Genomic DNA, 19,118 nt, shown 5'->3' on the forward strand with positions numbered 1-19,118 from the left:
TACTTAACACAGATTATAAGATAATAGCTAAACTATTAGCAAACAGATTAGCCGACTATGTACCAAAAATAGTAAATCTAGACCAAACTGGATTTATTAAACAAAGACGAACAACAAACAATATCTGTAAATTTATTAACTTAATTCATGCAGTAGAAGGAAATAAAGCTCCAACAGTAGCGATTGCTTTAGACGCAGAGAAAGCCTTTGACAGAGTAGAATGGAATTATTTATTCAAAGTACTACAAAAATTCAGTTTACCAGAGAAATATATTAATTGGATTAAAGCATTATATAAGGGGCCATTGGCGAAAGTGACAGTAAATGGATATATATCAAAACAATTTAACTTAAGCAGATCAACAAGGCAGGGATGCCCACTATCTCCCTTATTGTTCACGTTAGCCACTAGCAGAACTGATAAGAACCAAAAATAAAATAAAAGGGATAAAAATAAAAGACAAGGAATATAAAATCAGTCTATTTGCAGATGACTTTATAATATACTTAGCAGAACCAGAAATATTAATAAAAGAATTACATAGGAAATTGAAGGAATATGGAGAAGTGTCGGGGTACAAGATTAACGCAAATAAAAGTGAAGCAATGCCAATGAATAATGCGGATTTCTCAAAATTTAAGAAAGAATCACCATTCAGATGGCAAATGCAAGCAATGCGATACCTAGGTATACAAATAAATAAAAACCTCGGCCATCTATATAAACTCAATTATTATCCACTATTGAAAAAATTACAAGACGACTTAGAGCATTGGAAAGACTTACCACTAACACTGATAGGAAGGATAAACTGTATTAAAATGAACATTTTCTCAAGGATACAATACCTATTTCAGACATTACCAATACGCTTAACAGAGAAATTCTTCAAGGAGTTAAAGAAAATAATAAGGAAATTTTTATGGAAAGGGGGGAAACCTAGATAAATTAACAGAATGGTATAAACAAGGAGGCTTACAACTACCAAACTTTAAAAATTATTATAGAGCTGCACAATTAAGATACCTATCAGATTTTTATCAAACAAGGGAAAAGCCAGATTGGACTAGATTAGAATTAGATAAAATAGGGGAGAAGATACCTGAACATATATTATATAAATGGGATGAAAAATTGGTAGAACGTAGGAATTCTTCAGTATTGCATCATCTGCTCAACATTTGGAAGAAGATTCATGTAGAAAGGAATAAAATAAATTACCAACTACCAAAACTAATACTGACGCAAAATCAGCAAATCCCTTTTACAATAGATAACCTTTCCTTTAGAGCACACGCCGCACTCAGCCCGCCCGGCTCCCGGACACACAGACGCGGATGGAGTTGGGGACCATCCTCGCTGGGTCTGCGCTTCAGCGGCGACGCCGGACCGAACGTCTCGTTGGCGATGCCTTCCCCCTCGCTCCGTGCGCGGCGGACCCTGCCTCCCGCTCCTTTTGTTGGAGACGAGCCCGGTGCCATGAGATCGCAGCTTAATCCCTCTCCAACCATGGGAGGGGGGTGGGAGCAACACGCTCTTCTCAGCCAATTCCTCCACCGCCCCGGACGCCGGCGTTTCAACGGGGGGTTCGGGTGCCTTCGTCAGGCGACCGACCTGTTGGTCCAAGACAAGGGGAGAGCATACAAACTCCACACAGGCAGCACCTGAACTCGGGGGAACGTGGAGCTGCAACCCCACATTCCACATCAGGACTGTGTGTAAGATTGGGAGCAGTGAGACGGAAGCTTATTTTGTTCCTGTGACTTAAGCCTTTCTTGGGGTGGGGGGGGGGGGTCCTTCTCTGACCACTTGCCTAACAATTAACCTAATCAGATGTGGAGTTACCACAATACAACAGTTCTCAACCTTTTTCTTTCCACTCGTGTCCCTGTGCCATTGGTGCTCTGTGATTAGTAAGGGATTGCTTAAGGTGGTCTGTGGGTGGGAAGAAAAAGTTTGAAGACCACTGCTTTAATCATCCCTCATTGACTCGTCATGTGCACCGTTTCAGAATGCTAAAGGAAATGGGCCAATGACAATTTTTCTCAAGCAAAATATTTCAGTAACAATTGGGTCTAGAGCAGTGATTCTCACCCTTTCCTTCCCACTCACATCCCACCTTAAGCAATCCCTTACTAATTACAGAGTTCCGATGAGAGAATGGGAGAAAAAAGGGATCAAAAGAATAGAAAATTGTTTTTCGGGAAATAAATTATTATCCTTTGAACAAATGAAGGATAAATATAATATAACTCACGATACAATGTTGGCATACTACCAACTGAAATCCTATTTGAAGGACAAATTGGGAAACAGTCTGAGGTTACCAGAAGGAAGTAATTTTGAATATGTGATTACAGACACAATGATAATCAAAAAATTTGTAACAAACATGTATATTAAACTACAAGAAAAGGAGAATGAGGAAACAAATGGTAAAACTAAACAAAAATGGGAACAAGATCTAAACATAAAGATAAAGAATGAAACATGGGAGAAGTTATGCTCTGGAACTATGAGAAATACAATAAACATGTGGTTACGTATGATACAATATAACTGGATACACAGGCTATACATTACACCTCAAAAGTTAAATAAATGGGACCCAACAGTATCTGACAGATGTTTTCGCTGTAAAAAGGAAATGGGAACAACAATTCATGCAATTTGGACATGTGAGAAAGTGAAAAAATTTTGGGAAGATCTAAACCAGATATTAAATAAAATCACAAAAAGCAATATACCAAAAAACCCAGAGATCTTCCTCCTAAGTAACATAAAAAACAAAGAATTTGGACTCAATTTAGATGGAGAACAAAAAAGATTTATGATAGCCCTAGCTGTAGCAAAAAAATGTATTATGTCAACCTGGAAATTAGAAGATAATTTGAGAATACAACAATGGTATATAGAAATGAATAAATGTATTCCATTAGAAAAAATAACATATAATTTAAGAAATAACATTACAATATTTGAACAAATATGGGAGCCATACATGAAACACAATAGAGAAAACCTACCGTGGACATCTACCACCTAAAATGACAGAAGGAGAAGATAATGAAAAGAACTGACTCAGTGGAATTTCTTGTTTATTTTTATTGAGTGACAACATTGCTTGACGGGTTTAATGCATCTTATATTCTGAACTTTAAATAAATGGGAGGGGAGGTGAGGGAGGGAGGGAGGGGAGGAGGGAAGGGGGAGGAGAAAATGACACTGTATATATTTAAGAAGGAAAATGTATGTATCTTGATCAATATGGTTTATAGTGTGAAAAATAAAAAATTTAAAAAATAAAAAAAAGGAGCTCCACTCTCAGCTCCCACAGAACCACATGACCAGAAAATACCCGGGCCCTCCCTGGGTCTGATAACTGCCCTCATGCGGGAATGCAAAAGTTAGCCAATCTGTAGCATACACCTTCCTTTCAGAAGATCTGAGCATGGAATTCTGCATAATACAGGAGTGCAGTACAGCCAGAAATGTCATGGTTCAACTAAGATGTCAAACTTATCTCTGCTCTGAATGGAAATAAAAATTCCCCTGATGATATATGAATGGGAGCTGGGGATCTCCCCATGCCAAGTAATAAATGGATTGTCCAGTAATAAAACAGGTGTAATTATACACAAAATTCTCTTTAGTCTGCCGTAAGGAAGACAAATTTGCCATCAGCAGAAATTGCCGGGCGCCTCTTTTTACAGTCAGAGAAAGAGAAGCATAAGAGAATCCCCCCCAGAGTCACTGAGTTTCCATGGATTCGCCTCCAGCGCTCCCACAGCCTCTGCAGCCACACAGACTCCTGTTCTATTAATTGCGAACCTAAGATCCAGATTCAAATCCAAATTTCCGACACGATCAGGAAGCCTTTAGCACCCTCTCATATCCCCCAGTTCTGATACCTAGTTCCCCTGATGATATATGAATGAGAGGAGGGGATCTCCCCAGTGTCATGGACCACAGGCCTCTGTCAATCAACACCCCTGGTTATTATTGCATTTGCTGTTTGGGGAGTGAAGCTGTTTGTAAATGAGCTGGTGCTTTATACACAGCAACGTAAGTAGCTGAATCTGCTTTGAGGCATCGTGGTAAAAAGGATGATACAATAGCTGGCACTTTCATTTTTTTCTTTAAATTGCTGAGCCACAGGGATGAAATTCACAGAAACATTTATGCCAGACATGTCTGGTCTGGACTTCCAGACAAGGATGAGCGAATATTGAAGGAATCATTTTCTTTCCAATTCTCACCATTCGATAAATCAATGAGAAAATACTCTGGGGCTCCAACTCACTTTTAAGCAAGACATCATAAAATTCGGGCTTCAGAGAGCTGAGATTAAAATGCTGCTGTCATCGAGAGAAGATAGTGCACATACCTGAACACCTGGTACTTAATAATGTGGAGAGGTCCATCACTTTCATAAAGGCCACCTTGCTGGGTTGGTATTTAGACCTAAACTCAATGGCTCGTTCATCATCATCAAAGAGGCACTCACAGGATGACCAAGGTGTGGTGTGGAGTTCCAAGTCCCCACTCATGGCATTTTGACAGACAAGTAGGATTCTGAAGTCCCAGATGTGCTCTAAAGATAAACAGATGCAATGACAATCTGAGACAGTAAAACCCCTGGTATCTGGAATTCAAGCAACTGGCAACCCAAAAGAAATCGGCAAAAATTAATAAGGTTAAAAAAAAAACGCAAGTTTCAAATCGGCACGCCTTGCCATTAATTCGTTAATGCACGCCACATGCAATCTCAAGCAACCAGAAAATCCATTTATCTGGCATCTACCAATTCTCCTAAGTGCTGGATCCAGGAATTTTATGAAAAAGCAGGATTATCAGATCAATTACGTAGAGGCACAACAAGTGTGCATTTGAGATGGAAATCACAGAGATCCTGCTCTGTTTGCACTGAGTTAGCAGCTAAATGAGGATCAGATTTATTTTTAGACAAACTGCACGGTAACAAGCCCTTCCGGCCCTTGAGCCCGTGCCACCCAGATTGCCCGGAGAAAACCCATGCAGACACAGGGAGAACGTATAAACTCCTTACTGACAGTATTGTATTAGAACCTGGGTCACTGGTGCTGTAAAAGCTCTCCACTAACCGCTATGCTAACAGTTTCGCCCTTATTGAAGGGGAATGGAGAAGTACAAGAAAGGAGGATCAGCTAAGGTTTTCTCTCTCTTTTTAGTGTGTCAGAAGTATGTTTGCAGATGACATATTGAGTTATTTAACTAAGCGTGAACCATCCTTAAGGCAATTACATCTTAGGTTGGAAGAATATAGACAGGTTTCAGGATAGAAAATAAACTGAGATAAAAGATTATACGCAATGTCAGAGAAATACTCAATTTAAGTGGCCGAAAAATGGGATCAAATTTCTCGAGATTAGGGCCTATGATAATTTGAAGAATTTATATAAATTGAATTATTTACTCTTGCTTTATAAAGTCGTGGAAGATCTGAAAAAATGGATGACATTACCTATTACTTTAATAGGGAGAGTCAACTGTATTAAGATGAATATTTTTCCAAGAATTCAATATCTTTTTCAGACATTACCTATTTCAATACCTCAAAATTTTTTAAATAGGTGAGGAAATTTTTATGCAAAGGTAAAATGTCTTGAGTATCGATGAATTAATTAATATGGAAATATGAACTGGGGGGGGATTGCAACTTCCAAATTTATTTATTGTGTCCTTTTTTGAGGGAGAGATCATGCCAGCATGGGTCAATATAGAATTAGGAGAGATTGGAGAAAAATTAGCTGCAGCTTTTATTTTTAAATAGAATTCAAAACCAATGACAGGAATTAAAGATACACCTATTAAAGCATTTAATCAATAGTTGGGGTAAGATAGATGGGGAAATTGGAACAAAAGGAGGTAGATCTTTGTTCCAGAATAGTTTGATACCTTTCCTGGGAGAGAACCAGTTTTTGAAATTAAGGTCTGATAAAAGAATTAGAATCATTGAAGATTGTTATGAACAAGGACAGTTAATGTCCTTTACTCAACTGAGATAAATATGGGATATCTAGGAATACGCTTTTTTGCTATTTTCAAATAAAAAGATCTTTAAGAGATAAACTAGGATCAGAGAGATTATTGCCCACTTGTAGCGAAGTGGAAACTCTTATTAGACGAGGAAATGGGAGGAAATTTACTTCTGCAATGTATCTTTTGTTGCAAAGAGCAACTTCTAACCTGAGCTTTATAAATCTAAACAAAAATGGGAACAGGATTTGAATATTATAATAGATGAACACACCTGGATGGATTTGTGCAGAGACTGTATGACTAATACCATCAACGTATGATATAAAGTAGTACAATTTAACTTTATGCATCAATTATATATCACGCCATACAAGTTGCATAAAATAAAATCATATTTATCAAATAAATGCGGTATAGAAGGAGGTATTTTCTGCACTCTACATGGATTTGGCCAAAAGTGAGACCTTTCTGGGTGAAAGCAGGGGAACTATTAAGAACAAATCACTGATATTTCATACCCACAAAACCTTGACCTATTTTTAAGAGGGAATGTGGAAGGGATGAACCCCAAATTGAAACTTTCATGAAATCAAAAGAAATTGGTAGAAATAGTAATGGCAGTGGCAAGAAAGTTTATTGTATTCCATTAGAAAAAAAAAATCACTTTTAATTGGAAAAATAAGTATAATATATATTCACAAATATGGAGTCCATATATACAAAAGATCAGTATTGTTTAATTTTATCTCTTCTGATCGCTGGATCCGACAAATGCCACCCATAAGATGAGCTAAGATACTTGTTTGTTTGATAAAGTCCTTTGTTTGATTAAGTCCATAGCCTATCTTAGTACAATCCAGTAGTTCTTTTTAGTTTCTTTTATCTTTTATGTAATATGTTACTATATAATAAGAAAATATGTAAGCACTGTTTGTTGATTTTGCTTTAGGGGGTTGGAGTTAGGGGAGGGGATATAATTCTTTTATTTGTAGTCAGGATTAATTTGTACATTATGACGATGTATGCAAATGATTATATAGTACCTTTCTGAAAACTTAAAAGGATTAAAAAAAGAAAAAAACAGTGGAGAAAAATCAGAAAAGAAAACTGACTGCCTGTTGCCCAAAGACTCTTTCATAATGCCTGAAGAGGGCGCACAAAATCAGTGAACCGGTGCGGACTCGAAAGGCCAACATAGCCTGTTTCCGCTCTGTAAATGGTTATATGGTTATACATTCGTCAAGATAACAGCTAAAGCACACATATTTCTACAAAGGCTGTGTTTCACTCACCCAATTTTGTTTGAATCTGAGTGCGCCAAGATATTGCTTTTCCCCAGAGAGTCAATGTGCCTGGGTTATCTTTCAGTTGTTCCACAGTCAGCACAATCTTCTGTTGCTTCTTCCCACCATATGTGTACATGTTCTCTGAACATGAAAAAGGTGTCAGATTATACACCATGCACAGAAGCTCAAAAATAACTGTGGATTTCAATCAGTAAGTGCTTATACAATAATTCCTGTATAATTTAATGAATAAAAATCTTCACGCAGTTTCTCAGTTTTACAAAATAAGTATAAGCTGTTTATTTCCCTATTGCTGGAGTTGTAGACATTGTAGTGCGTGCGTGCGTGCGTGTGTGTGTGCGTGCGTGCCTGTGTGTGTGTGTGTGTGTGTGTGTGTGTGTGTGTGTGTGTGTGTGTGTGTGTGTGTGTGTGTGTGTGTGTGTGTGTGTGTGTGTGCGCGTGCGTGCGTGCGTCGGGGGGGGGAGATAAGGTGAAATTGAAAAATTCCATGTTCATAATCATTAGACTCTACATTACCCAAGTGCAATATGAGGTGCTGTTTCTCTGCTTTGCATTGAGCCTCACTTTAGCAGTGAAGAAGGCCACAGATGGATGTCAGTGTGAGCATGAGAAGGGGAGTTTGAAATGCATACATCAACTGTTCAAAGAATAAGGGCTCTGCATATAGGTCGTATCACCTGCGCCTGATCTCATTGATGAGGAGGCAACACTGGGATCCCAAATGCAGCAGACACAGTTGGAAGAGGTGCAAATGAATCTTTGCTTCATCTGGTAGGTCTGTGTAAGTGCTAGTTCTGACTGTTCTTAAATGGAAGCATTCCATTCTTCTTTAATGGACATACCAACGAGGGGAAAGGATATCATATGAGTTCAGCATAGGTTAAAACCCAATCCATGTTCTGCTGTGTTTAACTTCCACTCTGTGCAAGTTAGCCAACCTCAAATGAGAGTCAGTTTGAGAAGGAAGAGTCAGGATTCCCAGCTGATGTCCATGATAACTGATGGGAGAATGATAAAGTAAACTAAAAACTGCTGGAAACTGAATAGGTCAGATCGTATTTGTGGGGTGTAGAACTTCTTAATTGCTAGGAACCCAGGACAGTTTACAGATTTCATTCATTTTGCTGCTTTGTCTTCTTTCTTTGTCTTGGCTTCGCGGACGAAGATTTATGGAGGGGTAAATGTCCACGTCAGCTGCAGGCTCGTTTGTGGCTGACAAGTCCGATGTGGGACAGGCAGACACAGTTGCAGCGGTTGCAGGGGAAAATTGGTTGGGTGGGGTTAGGTGTTGGGTTTTTCCTCCTTTGTCTTTTGTCAGTGAGGTGGGCTCTGTGGTCTTCTTCAAAGGAGGTTGCTGCCCGCCGAACTTTGAGGCGCCAAGATGCACGGTTTGAGGCGATATCAGCCCACTGGCGGTGGTCAATGTGGCAGGCACCAAGAGATTTCTTTAGGCAGTCCTTATACCTCTTCTTTGGTGCACCTCTGACACGATGGCCAGTGGAGAGCTCGCCATATAACACGACCTTGGGAAGGCGATGGTCCTCCATTCTGGAGACGTGACCTACCCAGTGCAGTTGGATCTTCAACAGTGTGGATTCGATGCTGTCGGCCTCTGCCATCTCGAGTACTTCGATGTTAGGGATGAAGTCGCTCCAATGAATGTTGAGGATGGAGCGGAGACAACGCTGGTGGAAGCGTTCTAGGAGCCGTAGGTGATGCCGGTAGAGGACCCATGATTCGGAGCCGAACAGGAGTGTGGGTATGACAACAGCTCTGTTTACGCTTATCTTTGTGAGGTTTTTCAGTTGTTGTTTTTCCAGACTCTTTTGTGTAGTCTTCCAAAGGCGCTATTTGCCTTGGCGAGTCTGTTGTCTATCTCATTGTCGATCCTTGCATCTGATGAAATGGTGCAGCCGAGATAGGTAAATTGGTTGACCGTTTTGAGTTTTGTGTGCCCGATGGAGATGTGGGGGGGCTGGTAGTCATGATGGGGAGCTGGCTGATGGAGGACCTCAGTTTTCTTCAGGCTGACTTCCAGGCCAAACATTTTGGCAGTTTCCGCAAAACAGGACGTCAAGCGCTGAAGAGCTGGCTCTGAATGGGCAACTAAAGCGGCATCGTCTGCAAAGAGTAGTTCACGGACAAGTTGCTCTTGTGTCTTGGTGTGAGCTTGCAGGCGCCTCAGATTGAAGAGACTGCTATCCGTGCGGTACCGGATGTAAACAGCGTCTTCATTGTTGAGATCTTCATTTATAAAGGACAGATTCTTTGGATGAGGTGGTAGGAAAGGGATGGAGGTATCATATGTCATTGCATAGGGCAACTTGTGTATTGGATGACTCAGAATTTTTACCTAAAGTGTTGGTTTTGAGTGTTATTCTTTGACACCCCTTAAATTTGGCACTTATCGTTGACCAGTGGATGCTGTTAAAAGCAAATCACAATATTTAAATTATAATTGAAAGGTTTACATTTTATTTGGATATTTTTAAATAAACCACTTTTGGCTCCTTAACAGTTGACAGCAGTTGGACTGGGCGGATGGACCCTGCGGAGGAGTGTCGAGACTTCGCAAATAAATAACGGGGCAAGTGTGAGATTCCATTGTAACCAGCAGGAAGATGATGGCAGTGTTGAGACTTTGTCGTCAAGGTAAGAATTTTAGACACTTGGTATAGGACGACCCGATTTAAAGGTGAAATTTTTAAAGTTTCACGGGTTGTCCGATATAATGGCATATACAGTATTTGTGAAACCTCTCCATCTTCAGCAGAGATGGGAGATAATCTAGGACGAATCAAAAGATACAGACCTGTGAGCACAGTGACGAGGACAATTTTGAGTCGTGCATGTACCACCAGGCCTGGTTGCAGATTGTAAAGGTCGACATATTGCACTGATTCTGAATGTTGGCGGTTTGTCGGCCCAAGGGACAGAAGATGGCTATGCTGATGTGAAATATATGCAACAAGTTCCTTCAGTGCAATTGGATTTACTGTCTGCGACCCTTTAGAAAGATATCATCCATGAAAATTTAGCTTTATACAACAAAATAACCAACAGTCAAAATTTACTTGATGCTACAATGGCTCTAGGCTTGACAGTAGGTCACTTTGGACAACAAACATGTTGCTTCCTGAACACTTTTGGGTGTATTTTATGGATTTTGGGCTGTCGATCACCAAAATCACCTTAGAATTTTCCTATCACATACTTTTTTTTTAGATATAACCTGTTTTTGTGATTTCCTATTATAGTTTAAGACTACTTGTACATTGCCCACAAAGCAAACTGTTTCGGTTAGTCCAAGCATGCCTGAGCATGCACTTAGTACAAGTGCTATGCAAATGTTGTCTTAGGCTTGGGCATGCTCAGTCAGGATAGATGCAGACAGGCTATAAAAGCAGCTTACATGTACAGATGCTGTGTATTACGTTGATTATAAATTGAATGCACATTGATGCACATGTTCTTCAGGCAACAGCTTAATGAGTGTACTTAAAAATAGCATTTATTGTCTTCAGGAAGACTCAATACAGAGAAATGTCTCGTCAATGTCGCAACAGTGGCGATACATTCTGTTACATTTGTGGTGAGTATACGCTTAATGCTAAATTAAATAAAAGTTCATTTAATCTTTCTTCAACTTCTTACATGATACAGCAAATCTGAAATTATTTTTGTGTTTAGCTTGAAGCTTCTTTTAAACTTAAATTATATATTTTTAAAAATTTAGACATACAGGCCATTTTGACCCACGAGCTTGTGCCACCCAATTGCCCAACAAACACCAGTATGTTTTGAAGGGTGGGAGGAAACTGGAGCTGCCGGGGAAAACGTACAAACTCCTTATATGCAGTGTGCGATTCAAATCAGTCCCAATCGTTTCCGCTCTATCAGCATTGCCCTAACCGCTACGCTAATCGTGCCGCCCCAAAGTTATCGATCATAACCCCCAATTTTTTTTTCAGGAAGCAAATCTTTTGGAAAAATATATTGTCCAGTTTTGGATCACATCACCAAGATCAAATTGCTAAAAACTTGGCTCCTGTTTACCAGTGTAAACTCATTCTGAATTCTGGTCCCTATACTCAGTCACCCAAATCCTAATCTTGGCTGATACTTTGTGGCAAACACTCCAAGCTTTGGCATTCAGATTTACATCATCAGTCTTTAAATTTGGCCTCTTCCCAATCCTGTGACAAAGAATAAATCGAGCATACTTCAATGGAACGACTTGCAAGTTTATGGAATTAATATTTTAAGGCTACTGGAGCAACTTTGTGAGGGCTTTGAACGGGCTTTGAGGGACCCGACAGTGGTCTTATTTGAAATCCTGTGACCATGGGTCTGCACCAAGATGGCGGCACCTATTAATTAGCAGCAGACTCTGGGGAAGTGGAGGACTAGAGCAGGGCACCAGAGGACAGGAAGGAGAAGGAGAAGTGCCAAGATGGCATCAGCTATTAATTGGCAGCAGACTCTGGGGAAGTGGAGGACTGGAGCAGGGCACTAGAGGATGGGAAGGAGAAGGAGAAGCAGAGGAGATGACCTAGGGTTGGTGACCATGGTGGTAGACCAGTGAGGGGGCTCTGCAGCTGAGGGACCAGTGCATGTGATGGGCTGCTGGCGACTTGTGCCGGGCTGCGGACTGCTGGAGACTGGTTTAAACTGGCTGGAGGGGTAGCAGATATCGGTATCCCTCCAGCAAAGGCTCTGGATCTGGAACTCGCGTCGCCAATGGTTTGGACTGTGTGGCTGCAGGGGCTGCGGAAGTACTGGAGGCGAATCTATGGACACTCGGTGACTTGGGGGGGGGGGGCTCTCTTTTGCTTCTCTCTCTCTCTTTGACTGGAAGTCCGACTGTAAGAGGCACTTAGGCAATTCCTGCCGGTGGCAAATCTGTCTGCCTTGCTTTATTACTATGACAATAAATTGAATCTTGAGCAGACCCTTTCAGCCCTCAAGCTCGTGTTGCACAATTATACCCCAGTTCGGTTTTTTTTGAAGGGTGGGAGGAAGTCGGAGACAAATTCCTTGCAGATAGCACCCAACTTGAGCCTCTAACCATGCCGCCCTAAGTCAGAGGTTATTGATTAGCCAGAGCATCAAAGGTTAAGGGGAGAAGGCGGACAGTAGGAGTGAGTGAGAAAATGGATCATCTTGAATGGTGGGGCAGACTCAAATGGCTGAATCGTCTATTTCTGCTTCTATGGCCTTAAGTTTAATGGAACAGCCTAATTTGCATTCATTTTGGATTCAAAAGGTGGTCATAACCAAATTGTCTTGGCTTGGTAACAATCGAAACAGATTAGATTGGTGAAATACTGGATGTTATTATGCATTTGCATATAAGGACAATAGAATGAGGAACTCACACTGTGCAGCTTGAATCTGTAAGCAGTGGCCCAGCTTGACCAGTTTACTCCTCCTGCTGGATTGCAACACCTCTTCTCCTTGCCAGTGGTCCCAGTATACCATCACATCTGCAAGCACAAGCAATCAACCAGAGGCGACCTTGAATCAACACATTTGTTTTCTTGGCGGTGCTTTTTAAGCCTGGTGGAGAATTTTTGTAGGTCTGGGTGGATTATTCTATTATGACCCTAATGAATCACAAATCAAAATCCCCAAATAATTATTTATTAAGTAGCTCAACATGCTGAATCGGAAATAGCGAAAGGTTTATAGTGAAAAATCTGCAGGAGCTTTTCTGTATCATTTGCCATCAGTTCTTTCATCTGTCCCACTCAACAGTGCACTCTGGTGACTGAAGAGAGACCATGACAACCTTGACTCATGAAACAGGATGCCGACAAACTAAAACTTTGAACGTGATACATATCCCTCTATTCCTTACATACTTACGTGATCATCTAGAAGCCTCTTAAATGCTACTATTGTAGCTGCTTCCACCACCAGCTCCCCTAGCTCATTCCAGGCAGTTATCCCACTCCTTGCCCTGCACTTCCCCTCTCACTTTAAACACGTCATCTAGCATGTGACAGTTTTCGGGCAAGAAGATTCTGACTTTCTACCCTACCTGGGTCTCTCATAATTTTATAAACTTCTATCAGGTCTCCCCCCAGCCTCCTGAGAAAACAACCGGAGTTTTTCTAACCTCAGATTTCAGAATGATTGTCAGAGTACATGCATGGCATCACATACAACACTGAGATTCTTTTTTCTGTGGGCGTGGAAGAATTACCACTTATTGCTAGTGTAAATTCACTTATCCAGTGTCTATCAATCCCCATAGGTGCCGGATGTGGTGGTGGTGGTGGGGGGGTTTATTGTATTATTTTCCGTATTGCAGAGTTTTGAATATGTACCTTTTCTTAAGTTTTTCTTTTGCACTACCTGGCCTGCAGCAAAAAGAACCTTAGGGATGCATGTAATGTCATGTACGTGCTCTGACAACAAGTTTGAACTTTGAACAAACCTGTTGGATGGGGGGCAGTTCTGGGATTTAAAACCAGTAACAATGAAGGAACAGTGATGTGTTATGAAGATTGAATAGATACCACTGCCATCCAAATATGAAAGACATCCTTAAGCTGGAAAGGGTGCAAATAAAAAGAATCACTCAAACACTATCTGGACTGGCAGGCTTGAAATTGGATAGCTGGGCTTTTTCTCCCTGGAACAGAGAAGGGGGTTGGGTGGGGCGTGAATCATATACAGGTTTGTAAAATAATGAGGGGCATAGATAAGGTAAATGGTCATAGTCCTTTTCTCAGGGTAGGAGAAAATGAGAAGGCACAGATGTTAGGTGAGAGAGCATCTATTTTGCCCTGAGGACGGATCGTCTGTGGATCTGCCAAAGAAGTGGTAGAAACTGGGATAACGTTTGGACAGGTACATGTTCAGAGGGATGTGGGCCAAACACAGGCTTAGGAAAGCTATTTGGTTAGCATGGATAAGCTGGGGTGAAGGGCCTGTTTCCTTGTAACTCACATGAACAGGGTCATATTTTACCTGTGTCAGTCAACTGGGTTGAGTGGCAAGTCCTATAACATGGCGAGAGGTCTAACATGCCAACATCAGAACTCGGGGCTGTTCTAGACCAGTGCTGTGCCCACAAGCTAACTTGTGAGGAGGTCATCGCCAGGAATTCTCTATGGTTCTATCTGCCACAAAGGCTGAGTACATCATTCAACTATTTGGCGAACAACCAACCTGTGGGGCAAGCTGATTTAAGAATCCATTGCAGTTACATTTCTGAAAAAATAAATAAATGTCTGGGAATGAAAAGCTCCCTTACCTGTTAACAGGAAGATATCTCCGGGGAAGATAGCCAGTGCCCAGAATGCAGCAGCTCGCCACAGTACAACCTTCATGGTTACTCCTGATTGGTCTGTCACCACAATAGTTGACATGGGGACTCTGGATCCAGCCAGTGACCCCGATTTGATCTCTATCTCCTTCAGGAGGCAGTGGAACTGCATGGTGACTAAAATATGGTATTTCTGGTTCCTGTCAATGCAACCCTTGAGCAGTTGCGTTTCCACAAAGCCAAGTTTAGCTGCTGGGCTCCAGGTCCTTATTGCTTGCAGACAGTGACCAAGATGCAAAGTTTTCTGGTCGTCTATTGCCTTCATTCTCTTGGGTGAAGGTGGGTCTTTACGGAAGGAATCTGGAGATCGTGATTTTTGGCTTTCCTTATTGAACTCCTCAGACCCTTTACTGGTCTCCATTGAGTCTGTCAAAGAACACTTGGCAGAATTCACAACCTGAGAGCACAGGATGCCTCCACCGTATGGTTCAATCTTAACCTCACCGATCGGCTGGCCAATGACAGGACTGAAGAGCAGCTCTGACCCTTCGGATAGCCCTCCCCCCAAAGCTTCATGGGTGGACAATTGTTGGTCGCTGAACAGCTCTGGGGAACTGTCCGCCTGTCCGCACACCACTGGACCCTCACGCGGACCAGATGTTGGAATAGAACTAAGGGCAGGTTCAATGAACCGAGAGGCCATCTCAGTATCGGTTGCACCCGTTTTCCATTTCATCTTTCTGTTCAGCTCACTTTCTGGGCACTTCTGTAAAAGAAAGGCAGCTTGGCTGGCTGCCAACACACCGAGGAACTCAGAGTGTGTAGAGAAACTTGGGCTCATTGTCGCATTCCTGAAACAACATTCTTGATGCCCGGCTGGGAAAGTGTCCTCCAGTGTCTCCTCTTCTTTCAACCATCTATTCTGTACTGTTTTACTGATGGGGACCCTAGATTCAGTCTCATTTTCTCTGGTTTGGGTAATTCTGTTGTCAAACTCAGGGGTCCTAAAACCACCTGTGCAAAGCACATTGGTGGGTTTGCCAACATGTTCTTTCTCGGTTTTGACACCTCCTTCAGAGTGCAGCAGTATTCCGCTGCCCAACTCTCCCAGCTTTCCTTTCCCTCCAGTACCGAAGCTTTTGTTGTACAGCCCATCACACTTGCTGCTCAGTCTCTTCTCCAGCACGGATGCATCAAAACTCTCAACAACACATTCGCGAGGCGCTGTGATGATTTCTTCTTCACATTTTGACGCAGGAAACCGCGCCACGCTGTTTCCCAATTGTACCGTTGCTTTGGAACAGTCAGGATCTTTCTGAGAGGATTCAGTGGTGCAGTTTTTGACAGCGGGGGATCCTGCGTCGTACAAGAAGTGGCGCTGAAGCCACTTGTTGGTGCTTCCTTCATATGCTGATCTACGTGCTGATGTCAATATGGTCGGTGCCCCAAGGAAAATGTGAATTTTATTCCTGTTAGTCATCTGGGTTGACAAGTCTGTCAATCCTCCCAGGTATCTCTAATATGATGCTTTTAGCAGAATCTCATCATTTTCATCAGATTAATCTGTACAGAGTCAACAAACATTGCTAACAACAGAATAAATTTAATCAGGATGCCTTTAATTTTGTTTGGATACAAGTGGCTCCATACACATGATCCTGTTCGAGGTTGACGATCCTGCTGAACACAATAACAGACATTAATCAGTAACTCTATGGCATGCAAACGATCCATTCCATCTGGGGCAGGGCAGGGAGAGGATACAATCTTTTAAATGAAAGGAATGCAACAATCCAAGAAACCTTAATAGTCTTTGAGCATCACACAGCCCAACCTTATGAATGTAAATCACTATTTAATTCAAACGTGAGACTGGAATAAAATGAATAAAACTCAGTTTATGCACACACATGGTATTGAAATGTAAAGGGAAAATGGGAAAAAGTTGATGTATTATTCAGGGAGTCAGTGGGTAGGGGAAGCCCTTTAAAAATTCAATTGATTCAAAATTACAATCCCTCAAGAGCAGGGGTGGGCAACCTTTTTTTAAAACTCGTTCCACCTTAAGTATTCCCTCTGCTACTAGTGTTCTGTGATTAGTAAGGGATTATTTAAGGTGGCAAGTGAGTGGAAAGAAAAAGGTTTGAAAATCGCTGTTTTAATCGTACCTAACTGACTCGTTATGTGCACGGTTTCATAGCTCCAAAGGAAATGGGCTAAGGACAATTTTTCTCAAGCAAAATATTTCAGTAATAATTGGGTGTAGAGCAGTGGTTCTCAACCTTTAACCTACACACAGACACAGGGAGAATGAACAAACTCCTTGCAGACAGTGCAGGATTCAAACTCAGGACCAGCCCCGATCACTGGCGCTGTAAAGGCGTGGCACTAACCATTACACCAACCATACCGCCCTTATCAATATCAATAGGTTAAGCAAATGGAGAATGGTGAATGGAGAAGGATTTGTCACATTACACAGTAAAACTCCTGTCGTCCGGAATTCAAGCAACCAGCAGTCTCAAGCATCAGGTAAAAAATTTGAGGAAAATAATTAAGTAAAAAAATATGCGTTTAAAATTCTCACTGTTCTCCAATCACCCTACAAGCTCAAGCAACCAGAAAATACACTTATCCGGCATCTACCAATCCCCATAGGTGCCAGATACAGGGTTTTTTTCTTGTATAAAGTGGCTAAAAATGAGGGCATCCACTTTGGAAAGTAAAATAGTGGATTGGATTTTATTTAAATGGTGAAAAAAAAATCACAAATCCTGTTGTGCAAAATGACGTGGGAGCGCTGGAGCATGAATTAAGATAAGAGAGGTTCTGCAGCAACTGTACAGGGTGAGGCCACGTGTCCAGTACTACATGCAGTTCTGGACTCTTTACTGTTTGAAGGATAGGCCAGATTTGGAGGCGGCGCAGAGGAGGTTCAGCAGGTTGATCGTGGAAATAAAGGGCTTGGCTGATGAGGAGAGATTGAGCAACCTGGGACAATTCAAAATGGCATTCAGAGGGATGGGGTGGGGAAGAAGGAACATTTATGAAAAGAATATAGAAGCAAGGAGGTGAGACTAGAACTAGGGGGCATAGCCTCACGATTTGGGGGAGTGGATTTAAAGAGAGTAGTTAATTTGTGGAATTCTTTGCCCAAGGAAGCAGTGAGTGTATCAAAGGCACAAGTAGATTTTTGAAGAATAGGGGAAATAAGCTTTATGGGGAACAGGTGGTTCAGAGATATCTGCTCTGATCTTGTTTTTTTTGGCAGAGCAGGCTTGACAGGCCAGATTGCGAACCCCTGCTCCTAATTTCTTACTTTCCAATGTAATTACTCCCCCCTGCCCCCACATGTTGGTCGACCCACTGAGTTCCTCCTGCAATTGTTTTGCTCCTGACGTATTTCTGCATCTGCGGTCCCTATGACCTCACCTATGCGTCTGTCCACATTTCTCCACCACCAACATTCCACTGCCTCTTTAATTTAAATTTTTTAAATTTAGACATGTGGCACGGTAACAGGCCATTCCAGCCCATGAGTCTGTGCTGCCCAATTTACCCCCCACCGATACGTTTTGAGCAGTGCGAGGAAACCAGAGCCCCCGGAGAAAGCCTTTCTCTTCCCCTCCTATACACTTCATCACCTTTTTTCAAATGATCATCCTCATCCCTTCTCCCTTTGTGTCTATACCTTTTATATCTCTTTCAAATCTCCCTCTTAGCTCCACCTTCCTCCATCATTCCCATCAAACTCTCTGGCTATCCTGGTGCGGAGCTGGAAGGAGTGGAGATGAGCCTTCCAGTGCTACTCCGTGGGGTCCTACTGCCTGGGTATTACGCCAATGGCAGCAAACAGGCTTAAACCCAAGGAGGTTCAAGGCTTCCGGCTCTCATATTGACATTTTATATGGGTACAATTGAGAGTGTTCTGACTGGTTGAATCATTGTGTGGGACAGAAGCTGCAAAGCAGCGGACTGGAAGTCAGCACAGAGAAATATCAAAATGGCTGAGAAAATCACTGGGGTCTCCCTTTCCTCTACTGTTGACAATTCCATGAGCGTTGCTTAAATAGGGCTCAAAGAATTAGAGAAGACCCTTTCTATCCAGAATATTTGACCCATTATCATCAAGGAGGTACAGGAGCATCAAAATCAGGACTGTCAATCTGGGAAATAGTTACTTCCTGCAGGCTGATCGATGAACTGCAATCCGAGTAAATCATCCTAAATTATTTATATACATTTTTATTTTTAATTATAGCTTGATGTATACATGTGATTATTATGTATTGTGTATTGAGTGTGTATGTGTGTACAAGCTGTTTTTGGAGGTTGCATATGTACAATCAGATGATAATAGACGAACTTGAAAATGGGGGGCTGCAGAAAACGCATGGAGGTCAATGCCCAAGATGGTGGTGCCCAGTTTAGCAGCCTGTAGCACAAGGATTACGGGCTCTGGGGGAGCAGCGGGCCAGCGCAGGGCACCAGAGCAGGAGAACAGCCACCCCAC

At 41.8% G+C, this 19,118-nt stretch overlaps 1 protein-coding gene across 2 annotated transcripts in view; it reads right to left on the reverse strand.

The window, feature by feature from the left end:
• The window catches only part of shld2 (shieldin complex subunit 2), a 70,245-nt gene that overhangs the window by 16,489 nt on the left and 34,638 nt on the right, over positions 1 to 19,118 (reverse strand). For both annotated transcript variants that reach the window (XM_069885730.1, XM_069885729.1), the window contains exons 2-6: positions 14,594 to 16,282; positions 12,708 to 12,815; positions 10,142 to 10,336; positions 7,315 to 7,449; positions 4,389 to 4,595 (exon numbers count right to left, since the gene is read on the reverse strand). In XM_069885730.1, the coding sequence (XP_069741831.1) occupies positions 4,389 to 4,595; positions 7,315 to 7,449; positions 10,142 to 10,336; positions 12,708 to 12,815; positions 14,594 to 16,085 (2,137 nt within the window). In that variant the 5' untranslated portion in view covers positions 16,086 to 16,282. The remainder of the gene's footprint in view (positions 1 to 4,388; positions 4,596 to 7,314; positions 7,450 to 10,141; positions 10,337 to 12,707; positions 12,816 to 14,593; positions 16,283 to 19,118) is intronic.

Source organism: Narcine bancroftii, chromosome 6 (assembly GCF_036971445.1).
Source record: "Narcine bancroftii isolate sNarBan1 chromosome 6, sNarBan1.hap1, whole genome shotgun sequence".
NCBI lineage: Eukaryota > Metazoa > Chordata > Chondrichthyes > Torpediniformes > Narcinidae > Narcine > Narcine bancroftii.